Consider the following 20,845-nt stretch of genomic DNA (forward strand, 5'->3'; position numbering starts at 1 on the left):
ACTGTCCTACAAATCCATCTGGTTATCCATTAAGGACCCTTGACCCTCCGGCCTCTTCAGCAAGGAGCACAGTGTTTGCAAAACATCTTCTCAGGAAAGTGGGATGGCAAACATGGGGCCAGCCTTCAGCTCCTGGGTCTCTGGTTTACAGAGCGGAGGTCAGCCCCTGATTAAAGAATTCCTGCGTGCCTGGGAGGGAGTCCCAAACTGAAGGCCTCTCTCCTGCTCCCAACACCAGCTCCAGATGTACTTACACTGCATGCCTCGTAGTGGGCAGTGGCTTTCTGAAACAATCTGGATGGCTAACGAAATGGCATTCATAAAACATGGCCAAGTTAGGCTAATAAAACATGTTCTGAGCTCTCAAAAAATTATCCAATTTTTCAGTCAAATTAAGCCCAAGATTATGAAAAATGTGTCCTTTGCTAATCCCATTAAATCCTTTTGGAGTGAAGTAAAACCGACAGCAAACCCCGCAGTGCTGGGGGTGGAGTGAGCTCCGGTCTCCTCCCGGTGCCACTGGCGTCCATCTGGGAAGAGTATCCGGGGGCAGAGGACAGCCTGGGGTCTCAGGGCATTAGTGCCATCCTGGGTACCCCTGACTAAGTGCTCTGCCAGGCCTCCCCACATAGCACCCCATCCTGGGAGAGAGGTTCTCACTGTAAAGTGAGGCTGAGACAGAACCCCTGCCTTGCCGCCCCCTCTGAGGGGTCGTGGCCAACAATTTGGGGATTTCAAAAACCAAAGACACCCCTCCGAGCACATGAAACAGCGAATTCCACAAAGCACAGGACGCAGACGCTGGGCAGTGTGGGAGTAGCTGGGATATGTGAAAGGAGAGGAACCTGAAAACTGAGCTCTTGGGGAAGGTAAGCATTCAAAGCAGATTCCCCCTCACGCGGGAACGTCCTACTTCAGAAGCGTTCAGGAGAGCCACCTAGAGTTAGCTAATTCTGACGTGGGCTGATGTTTGTGAACAACAGAGAATCAGCATATGAAATACAGAGCCCTCAGTCACTTCTCTTTTTTCCAATTAAAACAATGAAGAAAGAAATTTAAATAACTGAGATCCATCCTGAGTATTTAAAACGTGACTGCATCTGATTTAGTTAGCAGCGAGGCTAGCCTGGCTGTGCTGGGGTGAGGCCGAGCCTTGTGAGACAAAGGCAGATCAAGCCCTCCAACTCAGAAGAAAGCCTGTCCCGTTCCTTCCAGGTGACTCAGATCGAGGGCGCTAACTCACAGCCCTGGCAGGCCAAGGCAGCAGTCTGGTGACAAGTGAACTTTTTGCCACTCTCATGGCTGAGATTCACAGCCACCTCCATCTTGGGTTGAAAATGCAGACCAGTGGCCGCTGGGGCACAGTCACCCTATAAAGAGGAAGAAGAAAGGCCTGGCTGGGCAGGAATGTGTGCCTGCGAAGGGTGAGCCTGGGCCCCAGTGCCCCGGGTAGCGTAGAGACAGGCTTCAGGGTGCAGACCAAGGAAGACTTGGGACCAACAAGTGACAGTCCTCACTACTGTCATCCTTCTCTTCCTGGGCCTGGGCCTTCCAGGGCAGGATGGAGAGGCGCTGGGTGATGGGGGGTTTCTGCCCTCAAGGCCCCCACCTGGGCACAGAGCTCAGAGCCGGGGTGCACAGAACCACCCCCACAGCTCCCATCAGCTCCCATGCTCGCTCATGTAGCTTTGACTGACCTAGGGTGTCCCCCCGACTCCATGGCCCTGGGCAGACCTACAGAGCCCCGCATACCAGGGGAAACAGCGCTGGGGACCAAGATTGTGACCAACTTGCATACAGGTAAACATTAAAAAGAAAAAGTCCCTTAAAATCCCCATCCTGGATTTCCCCAGGCTCTGTTCCCGCCCACAGCTAAACAAGCATCCACCCTTTGGGAAAAGTCAGCCCTTTCCATCTGTAGCTTCAGCTCTCGCCAGGTTTCTAGTTAAGACACATAATGAGCTCATCACACACGAAGGACCCCAATGAGTGAGTCAGCAATAAATCAACAGCCTTAATGGAGGAATTAATAACAAGCAAGTGGAATTAGATTAAGAATCAGTTAATAGACAGGAAAGATTAAAAGCCTAGTAAAATGCAAGGCCAAGAACCACTCCCAGGCCACCCTCAGGCTCTTGGAGGGAAATGCTCTCCCCTAAGGCACTTGGGTGGGTAATAAAGTAGGGGAACCACTGCTGAGACTACGGGGGTCCCTGGAGGGGCCAGGTAGGGGGTGCTGAGCACAGAGGTGCTTATACCAGCCTCCTGCAGAAGCATCTTGATTTCTCACGACAGCATTAAGTGCCTTCAAAAACTCAGCGGCGGAGAAACATGCAGGGGGCAGGAGGGGACAGCAGGGAGGGGGAGAGAGAGAGCAGGAGGTACCCTGTGCAAACCCAGCTCCTACTGTGTCACTGGAGCTGTACCCATTGACGGCCGCCTTGCTGCTCAGCTCAATCATCTGGTGCAGCCGCAGCTTCCGGCAGTAGATGGAGGCCGCCTCGGGCTCCAGGGCAATGATGAGCTGCTCCGAGTTCTCCGGGGAGGCCAGGCCTGCCTGGAAGACAGAAGGCAAGGCTGGGTCGCAGGCTCCTCGGCTGGGACCACTCCTAGGACGCCACACCTTAGGCTGACACCCCCAAGGAAGGGACTTTCACACTCTGCTTGTTTGGCAAATTCCCTCCACAGGTCTCTGCAGCACCTAAACTTGGGGTGATCGGGTACCGGGCCCCAAGCCAGGTACCCAAACATCAGAGAGTGGGCCAAGAAACAGACAAGCACCCTTGGGAAACGCCAGGCTCTGCGAGCCTCAGGGTCTCTTGCATTTGGGGCCTGCTTGGCCCAGAACTGAGAAGCACAAAGAGGCAAAGGACCCAAAACTTTGAAAACCAGCACAGGATGGGAGGCTGATGGTCTGTTTCTGGTTCCAGAGAACTAAATGGTCTGACTGAGTCATAGCAAACCCCAGTCTTGGGTGGCCTAGGAGGCAAGGGCCGTGGCTGGACCTCAGCTATGCAAGCGTCTGATTCTGCTGTACAGGAGTCGGCTGTGTTCTCTCCAGAGCTGCAGGAGGGCTCCAGGAGGAAGCCCCCCAGAACCCCATGTAGTCCTCATTGCCTGGAGTGGGTAGAAAGGCCACTGGAAGTTATCTCACTCAAAGCCTATATTCATTTAACAGCAGAAAGGCTTCAGCTCCGTGATGTCTGGCTTGTTCCAGTCACAGCCCCTCCAGGCCTTACGCAGGGCCAGCCAGGAGGCCCGGGACCACCCTTCTGAGGGCGCGCAGAGAAACAGCCTGGCTTGGCCTCTCATGGCCTTGACCTGGAGCACGAGGTCTTGGTTGCTTGTTGAAGCTGCCCGAGCTCACGGCTTTCCTCGGTTGCCGGCACGGATGGAGAATGTAAACTTGCTTTGCTCCCGTCACCGTTGTTTTTGCTGTCTTTGCTGCGGTTTCCTAGGGAGCCCAGGATGCGCCCTCAGGCAGCACCCACTTTGGAGAAGGCCCCCAGTTCTCCCCAGGCCCCAAGAGGTTTAGTGGACTCATCTCATCAACAGAGACAGAGGTCCACCGAATGTCACTCGTGTGTAACGGCCCAGTGGGGACAAGCCTCCTGGAGTCGTGGGCTGAAGGGGCTTAGGAGGGTCAATTACTGGGCAAGAAGAGGAGGGGAGTTCAGGTTAGAATATTAGAAATGTCTTCCCATCCAACTCCTTCACTTTATGCAGAAAGAAACCAAGGCTCAGAGAGGTAGAGTGACCAACTGTCCTGGGATTCCTGGCACACTGGACTTCCACTGCTCAAACCGGGGCAAGAGTCAAGGGCAACAGAGGTGGCAGAGCCAGCCCAGGCCCAGGTCTTGAGCCTTGCAGACCAGCTCTTTAATTGGGTCCCAGCTCCCCTGCTCTTAGTAACTCCAGTTCTGGGCGGTGGCGGGGAGGTTGGACCCAGGCGTCCATACTCTGACAAAACTCCTGGGTGCCTTGAATTCTCCCTCCTCAACTAGTTTAAAGATATAGTCTCTTCGCATGCACTCTGGACGGGTACCTCCCACACTGCAGTCATTAGTTCTCCCTAATAACCTTACCCCAGAGGAACCTCTTAATTGTGTCTTAATGAGTTAACATCAGCTGGCAGGTGACTAGAAGTCTCCCCTTTGCCAAAACCAGAGGCCTCACAAGCAGCAGAACCCTTTCTGGAAGACTGACCTTTACAAAACCAGATGGAACTGTGCACGTGCCTACACCCTCCACTGGGAACCCGCCTACTTCCTGCCTTGAGCCCTGGATCGAAGAGGCCAGGTCTGCCCTTAACTTGCATGGGCCAATAGGTTACTGATGCAGATGCGTGACAAGATTTCCCCGTCTAAGGGATTCAAGATGTCCCTTCCCCGAGCCTCATTTCCTTGCAGGGTCCCATGAGACATCCTCAGCACAGAGATAGCTGACGGTTACAGTGCCCGATGGAAGAGGACAGGGATCACACACATGAAGTGCCACCAGTCACCTTGAAACCTCTGAGCCTTTATCCCCAGGATCCCAGAAGGAGAAACCCAGAGTAACCGCCAGGAGGAGCACGCCCTGCAGGACAGCCCCCGTGGATTGCTTCTTCCGTCCTCCTGGGTTTGTACGTAAAGCCAAGGCCCTCCTAGAATAGAAGCTCCCACAACGTGGGCTGAGGAGGGAGGAAAGGCAGGCTGTGAAGAAGCAGCGGGCCCTGTACGTATAAGCCTCTCCTCCAGAGCTCAGGATGGAGAATGAACTTGGAGGAGGGGTGGGGAGGCAGAGCACAGAGGGGCGTCCAGGACTCGCTGTGAAGGAGGAACGGCAAGGGCTACCCACTCAAAAGGCACATTCCTGTCATCTCGTCCCCCCCGGGATGTCAGCCAGCCGGGCGGCTCCCACGTGGCCGGAAAGAGCCACCCCTGGGCCCAGGGGCGGAGACAGGAGGGGACGAAGAAGAGCAGAACATAAATGCCCTATTCCCTGCCAGGCCCTCCCTGAAATTCTGAGCAGGATCTCCAACTTAGATGTGAAATGTCTACACGGAAAATCACATCTAGTCCAGACGAGTGAGGAGCCTTGAGTCTTCACTCACTTTGGTACAGTTTGAGGGCACCGGAGGGTGCCTGGTGTGTGACTGAGACCACCCCCACGAGGATGCTGGGGGCATAAAAGACAAGCAGGCTCACCTGAATCTGCCCCAACAGCACAGGCTGCACCCCTCGGGGGGCCTTTCATCTGTCCCTGTCCAGCTGGGCTGGCCCTGGCTCCACAGTAAAAGCTTTGACCCATTTCCATAGAGGATGGTACCTGAGTGCGGAGGTGAAGAGGACCCCGAACCAGTGGGGAGGGGAAAGGTGAGGTCAGTGGGGGGCCGGGCAGTGCCTGGGAGGCCAGGACAAAGCAACCACACACCTTTGCTTTAACCAGGCCCCAGCGGGCTCCCCAGCAAGAGTAAGGAGCTGTGTCCCCACCAGCAAACTCTCATGGAAGCCACAGGGGAGAGCTGAGGGAGAGGCAAGAGGAGACAGCTGTCTCCAAGCAGATTGCATCTCCCCAGGCCAGTTCCCAGAGCTGCTTGAGAACTCCAAGAAAAAGAAGAAAAGCACAAGGCTCCGCCAGGCTCTCTGAGACGCAGATGTCTCTGTCTCCGGACAGAAGGATCCGGTACCCCAAAGTGTAAGCTTTGCTTCTGCGTAAAAACACTTGCCATCACTCTCAGCAGAAGCCCTCTGGCCTGGCAGCTGGCGGGAGACCTGGGGGTCTCTGCCTGGGATCAGGCCAGAGTCGATGGCAGCGGGAGATCACTCTGCTTTGGGTAATTCTGCCTCTGGAGCTGATACCTCACGGCTGCTGTTCTGAGTGAGCTTCTCCTCCGCTGGGGCCCCGACCCAGCACACAGAACACTCTGCCTCCACTAAGGATGGATGTAGGTCTGTCTGCTTCTCCTGCATGTTTGCTAAGGGCAGCAGCCAGGTATTCGTACCCAAGAGCACCCAGTGGGTGCTCAGAAGGTGGCTGCTGAAGGAACGAATCCACCGTCCCTCCAGCCAGCCTTTATTCTGCAATTATCTGGCCCTTCTCACGAGAGCATTTCAGACACGACCTGGGGGTTCTATAAACAGAAAGCGTCTGAACCAAGAGTATGCCACCCTATTTGACTCCCCCTCAAATGTGGGGCAGCAGAGAGTTCCATCACAGGCGTTTTTAGAGCTCTGCTTCCGGGTCACAAGCTCCACTTGGGAGGACTGAGTGGGTGAGAAAACTGCACTCCATGGAGGCCAAGAGGTGGGCGGTACCCCGGCTGCGGCTGCTCTGCCCCTTGGCCCTGCAGTCAGCCAGGAAAACCCGCCAGGGGCCGTGTCCACAGCTGAGAAAAGTGGCCAGACCTGTCGAGTGCTCGGCTGGCCCGGCGTCGAGCTGCAAAGAGCTGCAGCTGCACCAGTTCTGAGCGTCACGGGGATGGGTTTTTTCCTTGATGTGATTATTTTTCACTGCAGTTTGTTCAGAACAGGAAGCAAACGCAGGCTGCAGCGCCAAGTTAGATGAGATCATCGAAGTAGGGGAACATCATTTATCTAACAGGTCTCTGGAACCTACTAGAGGCACACAGTTTGGGCAAACTGCCTTAGAGACGCACTGGACTACCTCCTGTCCGTGGTGCCCTCAGGGCTCAGCGGGACTGTGTCCTCACCCTGGGTCTTCTCTCAGGGCCTCAGAAGAGGCATGCTGTTCTTCCTGCCGCCGTCTTTTCACTGAATGCTCTTAAAGGCTCTAAGGCTGACCTGAGGCCGTGGATTACAAAAGATAGAGATTTAACCCACTTTCTCAACACACACTTGACACAGAGGAGTTTGGGGAGTTTCACAGATGGAACAGTCCCCGGATCAAGTGCTGGGCAGCCCTCCCTGGCCGTGACTCACAGACCTCCAAGTGGAGGCCCCAGGCCCACCCACTGCAGGCCTGCTTCTCCCATAGGAGATGCTGCCCAGATCCTCATCTCCTGGCTCTGCATCCAGGCCTCTTCCACCTCCACCAGGCAGGTGGGAGGATGGAGTTCAGCCCCCACGTGACTGGGCCATGACCTTGGGCTCAGGAACCTCCCATAAGCCTGGAAGGAGGGGCTTTATTCGCCACATGCCAGCAGGGTAGACTGGCCAGTCTCCCGGTCACCCTGAAGGAGAACCATCCTGCCTCATCCTTCCAGCACATCTGCCTGAAGCCAGGCCAATGAGCAGCACTCGAGGTGGGAGGGCTGGTGGGCCCTCAGCTCTCAGAAGCTGACTGGGCCGAGAACCGTGTTTTTTGCTCAGGTTCTGTATTTGTCAGCATTAGAGAAACAGAACCAGTAGGATGTATGCATACATAGAAGGAGATTTATTATAAGGAACTGGCTCACAGGATTATGGAGACTGACAAGTCCCAAGACCTGCAGTTGGCAAGCTGGAGACCCAGGAGGAGCTGCTGTTTCAGCTGGAGGCCAAAGGCAGGGGAAAAATGATGTCCGAGTTTGAAGGCAAGTGGGTGGGCCAAATTCTCTTATTCTATCTAGGGAGGGTCAGCTTTTGTTCTAGTCAGGCCTTCAACTGATTGGATGAGACCCACCCTTAGGGAGAGCAATATGCTTTATTCAATCAATTGACTTAAATGTTAATTTCATCCCAAAACACCCTCACAGCAACACTCAGAATGATATCTGACCAAATAACTGGTCAAGTTGACACATAATATTAACCATCAAAGGTATGTGTCTTTCTTACTCTGTAGAATAAATGGGAGGTGAGGAGGGAGAGCTGGAGAGATGCTGATTTGGGCCACAGAGTAGCACATTCCATTTCCATTTTGTCAGGAGGACTCTTCCAGAAGACAGGCTGAAGAGCCAGTGCCCCTAACACACCATCTGCCCCTGCCCAGAAGTACAAATGGTTTCAATGAACCATTTGTCTGTGAGCAACTTAAGAGCAGGGCCCTGTCCTGCTCACACAAGGTATGACCCGAGCAGCTCCCACAACCTGAGCACAGGAGGCCCCAGCACAGGAGGTTTGTTTAATGAAAAAATTAACAAGGTGGGCGGGTATAGCTCAATGGTAGAGCACATGCTTAGCATGCACAAAGTCCTGGGTTCAGTCCCCAGTACCTCCATTAAAAAAACAAAAAAACACAAATGAGCAAACAAAGAATGAATGAATGAATGAATGAATGAATGAATAGTCCCTGCCATCTTCAAATCCATCCAGTGAACGTAAGCTGAACATACTTACCAAATCAGAATGACAAAGAGCCAAAACTTAAGTTGCACATCTGCCGTGTGTCTCTGGGGAAGCATATCCTCCTCCACCCTGAGGACACCACACCCTCCTCAGCCTGGTTTCCTCCTTGGCCCCCAGTGTAAGGGGCCTCTTCCCACACTTCCCCCAAAGCCCTGAGAAATCTACCAGTCACTGCATCCCTTTCTTTTTCAGGCTGAAAACAAGAACTGCCCCTTTTCCGGGTCACATGTTTATTGCTGAAGTCTTCCTGGGGGCTGGAAAATGGAAGTCAAAACCGTGAATCCTGAGTGTCCTTCCTGGGGAAACTCGGGGCGCTGGGCCGGGTCTTAGCCGACAGCCGCGTCCCAGCACCCTGCCTCTGGACACTGCCTGCAGGCTGACGCCATGGAATAGCTCCGTGATGCCCAGGGCTTCTGTGGACAGTGAAACTGCATTTGTGACTCTAACTTTTTTAAGAAGTTGCCTCTTTCTGGAACTTCCACCCTCTTCCTTCATCTCTATAAAAATAGGTCTATTTTTGGCAAATAACATAGACTGAGCCAGATTCTCACGCTGACCAGAGGAAGGGGAGAGTGGAGGAGACAGTCTGGGCCAGGGGAGGGAAGAAAGGGACCGGTGAGAATCGGGAAGGTGACACTGCCCTTCCCTGAATTCTACCTGCCTTCCGGAGTAAAGCTGCAAGCATCAAGCACAATCCATAAAGACAAGGTGCCCGTGGCCATTTGACCATGTGCGGTGCTCAGGGTTGATTCAGTGGGTGTTTTCAAGGAAAGGCTCATACGTGTGGCCATGGCTCGACGTCAGAGATATGTCCCCTGGGAAAGGTGGCTGCCTCCTGAGAGGTGTGGTGGGGGACAAGGGGGCATCTGTGACCACAGTGACTTTCCCCAGCCCAGCTCAGGTTGGAGGCTCTGAAACCTGATTCTCAGGACAGAGCTGACCCAGGCCCCAGGGTGGGCTTACATTTATTAACGCAGTGGACTAAGCACCACAGGAGCCAGCTCCATCCTGGGGATCAGAACAGCAGGTCAGTACGTCCAGCCCTTCTCGTCATAAAGTCAGACCCTCATGGAAGCCCCGTTGTGGCACAAGCTGTCTGCAAACAGTGCGAGGGTTGGAGGCCACGAGAGTTGGTGGCGCCAATGATGTGTCCACAGCGCCATGTTGACCGGCACGCTCCTCAGCTGTGTCACTGTCCTCATCCGGCTGTGGGTGCCTGCCACCACACAGGCAGCCTCTACCCTCCCTGGGGCCACCATACGTGTCGTGCTCCTGTGCTGCTCATAAGGTGGATCATGCGGAGGACATCATCCTTTATTTCCCAGCTGCATAAGGGCAGCTTTCAGCCTCCAGACCAGCCCGATCGGCCCGCTTCATGGCTTCATGGCCGTTGGCCTTGTCTTTGTTTCTTTCTTATTCAAATGTTGTTTGCCACGCCTTTTCCTTGAGGGTGTCATTTCCATTCCCCCATAAAGAAATGTCTCTGAACCCCAGTTTGAAATCTTAGCTCCAAGGAACCTACAGTAATGGCAACCAGACCTGGAGATGAATAAAGCCAGGTGGAAAGTGGAGCCCAGCCCCTCCTCTTGTCAGTCTGACCCTTGTCCTCCCCAAGGAGGAAGCTGAGGAATGGGGAGACTCCCTGTCGCCCTGCCTGTGGGAGCCCCCTCGCTGCCTCCCAAGGAGGCCTGTGAACGCTGGGGGACATCGGAGTGGGGTGACAGTCACCACCATGCGCATCTTGGCCCCCCGCCCGCCCCCAGCCCTGCACTCACCTGGTAGGCAGCTTGTCTCATGAACTGTTTGGCAGGCTGTTTCCAGATGGCAGGCACGGTGATGACCCATCTGACGTCGGAATTCTCGAACTCCGAACCCGCCTGGTCACTCAGCTCCTAAAGCCACAGAAAATGCAGCAGCTCAAGTGGACAGAGCTGGTCCTCCTGGGGCTTCCCCTGAAACTCCAGGCTACCTGGCCATGGACTCTTGGAGCATCTATTCCACAGCCTCCTGAACTTGCCAGCATCGGGGAGCAAGTCTGTTCTGAATATTCAGCAAACAGGGAGCTCCCAGCTGCTTTCACTCACTGAACATGACTGCAGGTGGGAGGCGGGCAGATCTGAGGCCTTTAGCCACTGCTTAGTCACGTGACTTAGGGCAAGCGGCAACCTCTCAGGCCTCAGTTTTTTAGTCTGTGCAATGAGGATAATAATACCTTGTTCATTCGGCTGTTGGGAGGACTGATAATTTTCTGAGAGCTGCATTTACTGAGAGCTCACTCTGGGTCTACCTTGTGAAGCCCTTTCCACACCTCATCTCCATTCACCCATCTGAGAATCCTGTTAGGAAGAGATTAGAACTGCCCCTTTTCTACAGATGGCAAGATAAGGCTTTGTGATGACTGCCTAGCTAGGAACTGGCAGAGCCAGACTCTGGACCCAGACCCAGGTCTGTCTTGACTCTAAAGGCCAAAGTCTCAACTAAACTGTAAGACGTGATCTCATATCTGAACAGTGCCTGGCCTGCAGCAGTGCTCAACAACCGGTGGCATTTGTGATCAGGGTTGTCCCTGTCTGTCATCCCTGTCATCCACCTTGCCCCAAGCCCAGCACATCCGGGGACTTCTCCTGGCACGATGGGGAGGATATGAACAACACGACCTAAGCAAGAACCACGCTGCCCTTAACTTTCAGTTCAGGTAAAACCACACCAGTGGGACCCGTGTGGATAACAAGGTGGGTGGAAGCATCGACCAGGCCCACGGAGACAAAATATGTCTCTAGAATAGCTCTCAGACTCAGTGTTCCCACCGGTAAAATGGGAAGAATAGCACGAACCCACAGCGTTACTGGCAAGATTCAGTGAGAATACAAGGGGAGCCTCCAGCCCAGAGAAGACCTTCCTTCCTTCCCCTCCCCTCCCGGGGCCACATTCACCAGACAAATAGAAGATCAAACCTAAAAGCACACTGATGTGTTTCTGTATCAAAGTCAGCTCTGGGGACATGCTTCAGAAGACTGAGGATTTTTTTTTTCCTGATGGGTATCTCATTTCTCTACTGTTTCACTTAGCTATCCTGGGACTGACCCACCGTCTCACTGAACTAACTTCCTCTTTGATCAGTAAACCCTTTTTCTTTTTGGCCTTTTAAAAAAGTTTCATTTTCAATTGTGATAAAATACGCATAACAAAGTTCACCATCTGAGCCATTTTTAAGTGTGCGGTTCAGTAATGTTCAGCACATCCACTGAACTTTTTAAAAAATAAACATGTTTTTAAAAAACATCTCTGCTTTAGGCCGACGTGAAACAGCCATTTTTTGCTTGTGTTTATTATTTTTTTTTAAATCATGTTTTATTTCCTGGCAGGTCTGCATTGGGTTTGAAAAGCAAGAGAGCGTGTAATAAAATAGGTTGGGAGGGATTCTAAGCAGGGCGTCGGTTACCATCAGGTTATTTTAAACTCTTGAAACAGGAAGCAGCTCAAAGATGAGTGACAGGCTTCCCTGGCTGTGTGGGAAGTTGTCTGGATGAGCTGTTTGTTCGCCAGCGGGTGGAGAGCAGCTTGGAAGGGAAGGAACCTGGCGTGGACCGATCGTCTCCCGCCAGGCACTTTCACTGACTTTCCCCCGTGAGCAATGACACCGCTCCAGGCACGTGATGGCTGAGATGTTCTACTTCAGCAGGCATTGCTCCTCGAGCTCATTCTGATCCAGCGCACAACCATCCCCTCCTCTGAACCCACCTGGCCCTCGAACACCAGTCAGCCCTGTTGTGAAGGGCCCAGTTCCTACACATCTCCTCACACAGCTTTGCTTCATGGAATCTCTTCACAACGTATTCCCTGCTGGGAGAAGGTTCCTGAAGCCTCTGGCTGAGCTGACAGGCCCACAGTCACCCACCCACCCACCCACGCCACTGCCTGACCGCTGCCCCCTCCACCTCCTGCCTCCCCTTAGAGGCGGACTGTTCACGCCTTTCCTCTTGGCCAACTCGAAACACACTCCAAGGTCATGGACTTGATCTCAAGTCCTGCATTTTCCCTGAGCCCCCAAGCCTCCTCCTCTTAGTCCGGGGGCCCCTGCCTCCCTCTGCGCCTTCGTCTTTTTCAGACTAGCCACCTGGGCCTCCAGGCACCGAGCCCATCCCTCTGGGAGCACTCTCTCAGGTCCCCCTGCCTGCGCCCCCTCTCGGCTTTGCTGCCTCCTGGACCCACAGTGGTTCCCCAGCCTGGCTGCTCCTGCCCTTGGCTGGTCACCAGCTTCTTCCTGAAAGCAACCCAGCCCCTGCCTCCCTCCCACTTCCTTCCTTAGCGTCCTCTCCCCTCCCCCTTTCATGGAAGGATTTTTTTTTCCCCGGGAACCACTCCTTCCCTCCAGCCCATCCCCTTTATCCTCTGGGTTTTCATGTTCCCCAAATGACCCCGCAGTTCAGTGCGAGCCGCAGCCTCACCCTCAGCCCTCAGACAGACCTGCTCCAGGATCTGAGTGAGCTGATGACATATGACTTTCCTCCCCCTGCAGGCCTTCAGGACCCCTGTGGTCCCACTCCCCACCTCCCCCAACACCATCCCCGTGGCCAGGCATTCCCCCACAAGATATCCTTTGACGGCACCCCGTTACCCGGGAAGTGCTCTCGCCTGGCACTCGCAGCTCTGCACAGTCTCATCCCCAGCTCCCTGGGCCTGCTCTGTCTGCAGCCTTGCCCCTTCGCCTGCTCCAAACTGCCTGCTTCCTCCAGCTGTTTGCTCTGTTTTCTTTCCCCTGAGCTGTTTCTGGGCCATTCCACCAGCAAAAAACATCCGCCCTTCCAGCTGCTGCCTCTCAGGGGCCCCCAGTCCCTCTCCTCCGGGGAGAATTCCCTGCTGCTGCCCTTGGGCACAATCTGCCTTCACCCACCAGCACCCCCTCACCGACCCACTGTCTGCATGCTCCCTGTGCCATGTGGGTTTCTACACCGCCAGAGCTTGTGAAGGATCTGGCACATAAAAAATGTACTCACACCAAAAGGTACTTGAGTGTATGAAAGCAGTGTTACGTTCTCACTTCTTTGTCTCCCTCGGGCCCTAGGTCTACAATTCTACTCAATTCTATTTCTAGAATTCACTAAATGTCTTCTAGTGATCATGTAATACCAAATGCTTCTGAAGTTCCCAATTCTTTTCAGATGAAGGGCATCAGGCTCCTTAATCACCCAGTTCACACCCACTCCTCACCACGCCCCTGGGCGGGGACCCTGAGTGGACTGCTGTTTTTCACTTGGAAATTAGCCATGATCTGCATTCTGAGCCATCAGTGCACAAACCTTTGCAAGGATGACCCGGGGGCTCACTCACCAAGTCAGCTTCTTCCATGGGGTCTGGGGTGGGGGGCACGGAGGAGGGGTGGACCACAGCAATCATTTACCAAGTGTTTATTTGGAGCTGAGCCCCGAGGGAGGCATGTCATGTCTAATGTTTCATTTCATATTAAACAACCCATGAGGTACCATTACCCGCCCCATCTTCACATTGGGAACGAGGGTGTTGAAGAGACAGAGCACCGCACCCAGGATCACACAGCTGCTACGTGTGTCTCCTGCCTTTCTTTTTGTTTTTTTTACTGAGACATAATCCCCTTCCCATAAAATTCACCCTTTTAAAGTGTGCATACAGTTCAGTGGGTTTTTGTATATTCACAAGGTTGTGCAACCATCACCACGATCTAATTTCATCACCCCCCAAAAGAAACCCATACCCCTTGGCAGTCACTCCTCACTCTCACTCCCCCAGTCTATGGCAACCACTAATTTACTTTCTAGCGCTATGGATTTGCCTATTCTGAATATTTCATACAAATGGAATCATATAGTGTGTGGCCTTTTGTGCCTGGCTTCTTTCATTCAGCATGACGTTTTCAAGGTTCATCCAGGCCGTAGCATGAATCAGGACTTCATTCCTTTTCACAGCTGAATAATACTCCATTGTCTGGGTGGATTCCATTTAGTTACCCATTCGTGCACTGATGGACATTTGGGTTGTTTCTGCTTTTTGGTTATTATGAATAGTGCTGCTATAAACATTCATGCACAAGTGCTTGTGTGAATATATGTTTTCATTTCTCTTGGTACATCCCTGGCAATGGAACTGGGACGCGTGTGGTGACGTTTTTTAGACCTCTGTGTTTAACCTTTGGAGGAACCGCCAGGCTGTCCTCCACGGTGGCTGCACGTTCCCCCTTCCCACCAGCAGTGCAGGAGGTTTGCAGCCTGCCTTCCGAATACAAAGCCCACACTCTCTCCCTCGAGGCTGTCCCTGCTCCCGTGGCTGGCAGGTGGCCCCCAGCACAGGCACGGGCATGCACCTACCTTCAGTGCCTGCTCCTTAAAGTACTGCAAGGCGAAAGCAAAGATTTCGAGGGCTTTGACTTTCTTGCCATTTGCTGCCGTCAGGTCTGTATCCATGGTGAGGTCCTAGAGGGGGACAGGAGTGAAATACTAAGAAGAGAAGGAGACGCATGCCTTCTGGCTTTAAGCACTGCCACTTGGAGCCTTAGGGAACCCAGTGAGTCATGTTTGTGTTTCCTGGTGTTCAAGCGGCAGATCAGGATGGTGTGTCCCCTGGAAGAGAACTGGCAGCTTTGTCCCCTTACCGCATGGGAGATCCTGTCTGTTCCCCTCTTCCCTACCTCCACTGCTCCTTCCTTCTTTCCCTCCCTCTTTTCCTCTCTCTCCTGAATCCTCTGGGAGCAGGGGTTTTAGGGCAGCGACAGAGCCCCAGGAAGAAGGAAAAGGCAGCAGGCGCCACTCCTGATGCAATTTACATACTGTTTCCACACACGACGGACATACATGGTCACCCCTGGGAGCCCCACTAATGGAGGTCTAAATAATCATGCCAACTCGCTCATGCGCATGATGCTAAACAGACACGAGGCTTTCATTACCCAGTGAGCTGCCAACCAAGTCACAAAAATAGAAGAGCTCCTATTTTAAGCCTTGTGCTGTCTAATCCGCTGGGAGCCCAGCATCACTGCCTTCCTTCCTCTGCCAGAAGCTACAGCAGCTACCGAGTGTGGTCCTTGGGCAGAAGATGCTCTGTGAGATGCCGGATGGACTGAGATCATTAAAAAATGATGAGACTAGTCCCCAGAGGGTGGGGATGGGCAGAGAGTGCAAGCAAACATCAGGAGGAAGCCCCCAAGTTTCCTGGAACCAGCAGGCTCATTAACACCAGTGAAAATAACTCAGTGGGGCCTCTGGATTGATCCAGGCTGGGTAATTAGTCTTTGCCTTTGGAGTGTGAAGGGGCCATCAAACCACCCGGCATCCTGACCCATCCACACCAGCTCACTCCTCCCACACCTGGGGTTAAGCAAAGACACCCCCGCCAGGCACCAGGAGGCCATGGGCTTGGAATTGAAAAAATTCAAATCGAAAAAATTCCTGTGTTTCCACCTGCAAGAGACCATTCGGCATCGAATCCCATCAGGTGAAACCGGAAGGGTGCATTTCGAGCAGAAGTCGGTCTGCTTCAGAGAGACAACCACACAGGTAAGCACAAAGCCTTGAAAGGCAGGGTGCTGGCTGTGGAGTTTCCCAGCAACATTTATTTTGTCATCTGCAAACACTTAACAGCAGACATATGAAAGCAACAGGAATGGGAGCCAGCAATTGACTTTAATTTACTAGGTACGGGCTTGGTTCTAAGAGCTTTGTGTATTTTGATTCCTTTAATCCTTCCAACCTCCCCAAGAGGAAAGCACTCTCAGTGCCTCCATTTCACAGATAAGGTAAAGCAAGGCATGCAGAGGCTAAGTGACTTGGATTAAGTATCTCGGAGGTGGCAGAGGTGGGATTTAAACACAGGCCGTCCGGCCTCAGGGTCTGTGGTCTTGAACACTGTCACCATCCTGCATCTCTAAGTACTGAAAGTTACAGAAAATTTAAGGGATAAAATGCTTAAATTGAAAAAATTCTAACCTATGGTCCAACATTTCCATGACGCTTGGAGGAAGGGCCTAACTGACTTGGCCATCTGACCGAACACTGGCAGGTTGGGAGCAGAACTGCTTGGGGAGTTGGGCCTCCAATTATTGGGCACTTGATTTCCTGAGCTACTTCCTTCCCTGCACCGAGGGCTGATGAGCCAGTTATTATTTCCTGATGGTCAGTTAGTAGCCACTGCCCCTGGGTCCCCCAGATGGGCCCTAGGCCCCCAAGTCCTTCCTTCAGGATTCCTTGGTCTCCCAACAATCCAGAAACCGAAGGGGGATGTCCTGGTGCAGCAGGGATCCCCCAGCCCCTTTGTCTGCGCTCCATCCAGCCAGTGTTCACTCTGACTGGTCAGTTTCCAAGGCAAACAAGTTGCTAAATGTTCTGAACATCCTCTTGCTCATGTGTACATCAGAAGGTGCCGTGTGTTGTGTGCTGCAGGTTGTTTCTAAAATCAAGGTAAATGGACGTTAATTTCTGCTTGGGAAGAACCTGAGGGGCCCCAGCCCCACCCCCACCAGAGCTGGAGAAACCTCGGCTCTCAAACCTGGGGACGTGGAGCCAGGGTGAGGCTGGCTTACCCCAGTGGTATGCAGCTTCATCTTGAACTTCTCCAGGTACAGCCACTGCTTGGCCTCGTTGGGATCCAGGTCGTGGTAAAAGTCCCTGGCAGCATACCCGAAACTGTGGAACTTCCTCTCGGGAGTCAGCAAGATGGTGGTCGGGGTCTTCTGGTTGGACACCCCAGGGTCGCCTCCTTCCCATCGCCTGCCACCAAGGAAAGGCAGAGGTTATGGGCCCTTCTGGCATAACCCCAGAGCAGGAAGCACTGATTTGAGCACCAACTATGTGCATGACTGTTTTAGACGCGGGTGCCCACGGTGGCCGCTATAGGCACACTCTGCTTCAGCTGGTTGAGTGGTGACTAGAGACACAACTTCAGTTAATAAGAAAAATGGAAGGGACAAGTGCCAGGTTCTTGCTCAGTAACAAAGTCTGCTTCATCCTTTCACCCAGCATTTACTGAGCATCTACTGTGTGCGAGGCGCTGGCGACACAGAGGTGAAACATTTATGCCTCTGCCTTCAAGTAACTCACAACAGAGTAGATAAGGTTTTCCGTTTGTTGGTTTGGTTGGTTTGGGTTTTGGTTTTTTAATTTGCGAGCACTCAGTAGCAGATGTCTAGCTGGCCTGCATCCTCTCTGAAACAAGCAGGGTATAAACAAACACATAAATACCTGCCTTACCAGGTGGGAATGAGGGGCCCGGGGAAATGTCCCAGAGGTGCCAGAGGTGGGGCCGGGGGAAGGATGCGGGGCTCAGGAGAGACTTACAGGAGTGAAAGACAGCTGGATCTTGAAGGAGGGAAGGACACTGCAGGCTGCTCAGAGGTGGGCCAGCATGGGGCATGTATGGGGAATGCTAAGTGATCATGTAGGTTAGAGAAAGAGCATGTACCATCATGAGAAGAGTGATTGTGCACATCAGAAAGGCAAGAAGGAGACTGGGAAGGTGGCTGGAACCAGGCTGAAGGGAACCCTGAGGAATTACAGATTTAATCTGTGAGTAATGGGGAGCCACTGAAGGCTACAGAGCAGGGGCAGGACAGAATCAGAACTGCTGCTGACCAGAGCAAACTGGACCAAAGGGAGGGAGGCAAAGGAAGGCTGCCAGGCGGCTGAGGAAGAGGCTCCGGCCTCAAGGTGAGGGAGCTCATAGAAGGGTAGAGTCAGGGGAAGAGAAAGGGGGTGACAGAGGGAGGAGCCATCCAAAGGAGAATCCGGCCAACTGGCCTCGGTGGTGAGCAGGAGCCAGGGCACCCCCAAGGTTTCAAGCTTGGCAGCCTAGAGGAGAGAGCGCCCTTCACAGAAACCAGTAGCCCTGGCCAAGAAGGAGGCAGGAGGGAACATGGAGCGCTTTTCTTGAATGTGCTGGCATTGAACTCCCAGGAGGGGCCTGAAGACGCAAGCCTGGGGTTCCAGAAAAGATCCAGGCAGGAAGCAGACCTGGGTGCCTCCATACTCCATCCATCAGTCACAGTGACAAGGCAGATGAGAGCGCTGACGGGACATGAGGAGGGAAGGGACCATATCCTGAAGAGGAGCCAGAAGAGAGGAGAGATGAGTACAGACAGGCAGGCAGGCAGGCAGATGCAATGGGATTACATCCTGAACTGATGGGAGAGGTGACGGAGCAAGGTGAGCCCCAGCAAAGCTTCCTTCCTCCTCTCAGACAGAAAGGAGGAAAGGAAGGCGAGCAGAGAGGGCAGGTGACTCAATGCTTCTCCCTCCTTTGGGGCCAGCAGAGAAGCCCCAGCGGCTCAGAGGCCAGGATGCCCTCTTGTCTGGCTCTGCTGCTGGACCTGGGTTCCCTCTGCCATCAGCCATGTGACCCCTAAGAGCAGCCTCTGGCAGAGACACAGTACGTAAGGGGATGCACATCTCTGTCCCTGGCCTGCCCTCTGCAGAGGTGGCCGTGCTCCTGGCTGAGCTCACACCTGCTCCCGACACTGCATTATTAAGCTTTAGTGGGACCATTACAGTCCAGATGGAAAGCCAACCTCCACCTAGACTTGCCATGCAGATGGGGTTGCAATCATCCCTGGCCAGTTTCCCAGTCAAGCCCTATCAGGATGCAGGCTGCTACCCAAGAAGCCAAAGTCCGCATGGTGACCCCATTGAGACCCAGGGATGATCACCGTCCCAGGCAGACATTGGCACCTGGGCCAGAGGTGTGCTCCACACACAACCTTTCAGAAGTGGACTTTCCATTATTATTAACCCTGACATTTTCAGTATGTAATGAACCTCCTGAGTTTTTCCCCCTTCAAATTTCTATTCCTTCCTTCTATTCAAATACAAAAAACTAAACTTTATCATTCATAACTTTGTCAGTCTGGATCATGGTTATGTTAACATGTTCTGATTAAAATAAAGCTCAGGTAGAACCTCCCTCCAAAATCTCTGCAGTAACTAAGATCACCTCCCCGGAGACCCTGAGCTCTAGAGGTTTTGCGAGGGTTCTTCCCAAGCAAGTTCAAAGTTTTTTCTGCTCTTTTCTTTTTTTTCTTTTCCTTCAATTTCATTGTATGACTATCCCTTCAAAATAAAAATTTTTTAAACAACTCTGTAGAAGCTGATAAACATTGATTCTAGCTTTTAATAAAGAGCTGTTTTCTATGTGGGGTTTCCACCTGGGAGATGGCAGAGCAGACCCCTCACAGCATCCGTCCAGCTAACCCGAGGCAGAATCCTGGTGGCAAGTGAACACCGAGGGCTATGCTGCCACCAGGGTTCTCTACGAGAGCCGGCTTCTATTTCCGGATGAGATGACACCCACGGGTCTCTGAAGCCTCTGAGGACATCCGGTTTTCCGGAGGAAAAGTGGAGCCTAAACCAAGAGTGGGGTGGAGATCACACTTATGACTTATGTTTTAAGCAGCCCTCTACAAAAATGCATAAGATCTTATTCCGGGAGTGATAACTAAATTCTGCAGTTACCAGCTGAAGGAATTGCAAAGCCCATCAAAATGTAACTTCAGAGCCATCCTTAGATTTGGAAAAGCAGGGTGCTAAATCCCTGGTTCCTGAAGCTTTGAGGGACTGCAGACTTTGCAGGAAGGCGTGGGCCACACTGGGGGACCCAGCATTGTTTCCAGGATGGACCAGGCTCCTCAAAGACAGTGATCACATGTGGACGGGGTGCACGCCCGGGCTGCTGTGTGCTTGGGGGGGGGGTAGGGAGTGGGGAGACCCAGGGCAACTTCAGGGTGACCTTTTAGGTTCAGTTGGCTGAAGTTCACCCCACCCTGCTCTCCCTCAGGCACAGTGCCTTCCACTCTGGTTACGGTCATCTCATGGCTTCACTTGGAGAACTAGCACCTCCCAGGCTTACATTTTACTACGTCCCAAACACTTGATAGGAAATCTCATTTCATTCACACACACACTCTGTGAGGCAGGTACTGCCCATTATCCCCATTTCACAGATGAGGAAACTGAGCTTTAGAAGATTCAACAATTGCCACAGAGTAGGTGGCAGAGCCAGAGCCTGGATCTCCTCCATCACAGACACCGTATAAGTCAGCCTCTCTTGCCCAGGCTGCATGCTAGAATCACCCGGGCCAGCTTTCAAACATACTGTCCAGGCCCTTCCCCAAACCAAGTCAGAGCTAAACCAGCACTTTACAGACCCAAAACTGGAGCCCAGAGATGAGAAGTGGCTTGCCCAAAGAGGCAAGTTGAGTGTGGGCCAGGCTGGGCCGGAATCGACCACCTACTAAGTGCCATTTACCTTCTCATTGAATGAATCCCTCTCCCCTGGGAGGGCCCTCCCCCAAGTCTCCAGAGCTATAGTGACTGGCGCCAGCACATGCCCCTCCCTGCCCCCAGCACTCACCTCATCACGTGGATGCATTCTGGCTCTTTGGCGAAGCTGTAGGCATAGCCGCTGGACGTGGTCCCAAAGTCGACGGCCACCACCACGAGAAATGTCTGCTGCTCAGAGACATTCGGGTCGGCATCATTCTGCAGATACACGGAGTGGGGTACTGGGGGTGGGTGGGGGAAGCCAAGCCTGGCTTTCAGGAAGGTTCTACCCTGCCCTGT

At 53.1% G+C, this 20,845-nt stretch overlaps 1 protein-coding gene across 8 annotated transcripts in view; it reads right to left on the minus strand.

Annotated features, from left to right (window-relative positions):
* LOC105095098 (heat shock 70 kDa protein 12A) overlaps nucleotides 1–20,845 on the minus strand; it is a 272,860-nt gene that overhangs the window by 11,578 nt on the left and 240,437 nt on the right. For all 8 annotated transcript variants that reach the window (XM_064488474.1, XM_031461838.2, XM_031461837.2 and 5 more), the window contains 5 exons: nucleotides 20,637–20,764; nucleotides 16,819–17,005; nucleotides 14,612–14,716; nucleotides 10,046–10,162; nucleotides 2,386–2,557 (listed from right to left, as the gene is read on the minus strand). In XM_064488474.1, coding sequence (XP_064344544.1) covers nucleotides 2,386–2,557; nucleotides 10,046–10,162; nucleotides 14,612–14,716; nucleotides 16,819–17,005; nucleotides 20,637–20,764 — 709 coding nt within the window. The remainder of the gene's footprint in view (nucleotides 1–2,385; nucleotides 2,558–10,045; nucleotides 10,163–14,611; nucleotides 14,717–16,818; nucleotides 17,006–20,636; nucleotides 20,765–20,845) is intronic.

Source organism: Camelus dromedarius, chromosome 8 (assembly GCF_036321535.1).
Source record: "Camelus dromedarius isolate mCamDro1 chromosome 8, mCamDro1.pat, whole genome shotgun sequence".
NCBI lineage: Eukaryota > Metazoa > Chordata > Mammalia > Artiodactyla > Camelidae > Camelus > Camelus dromedarius.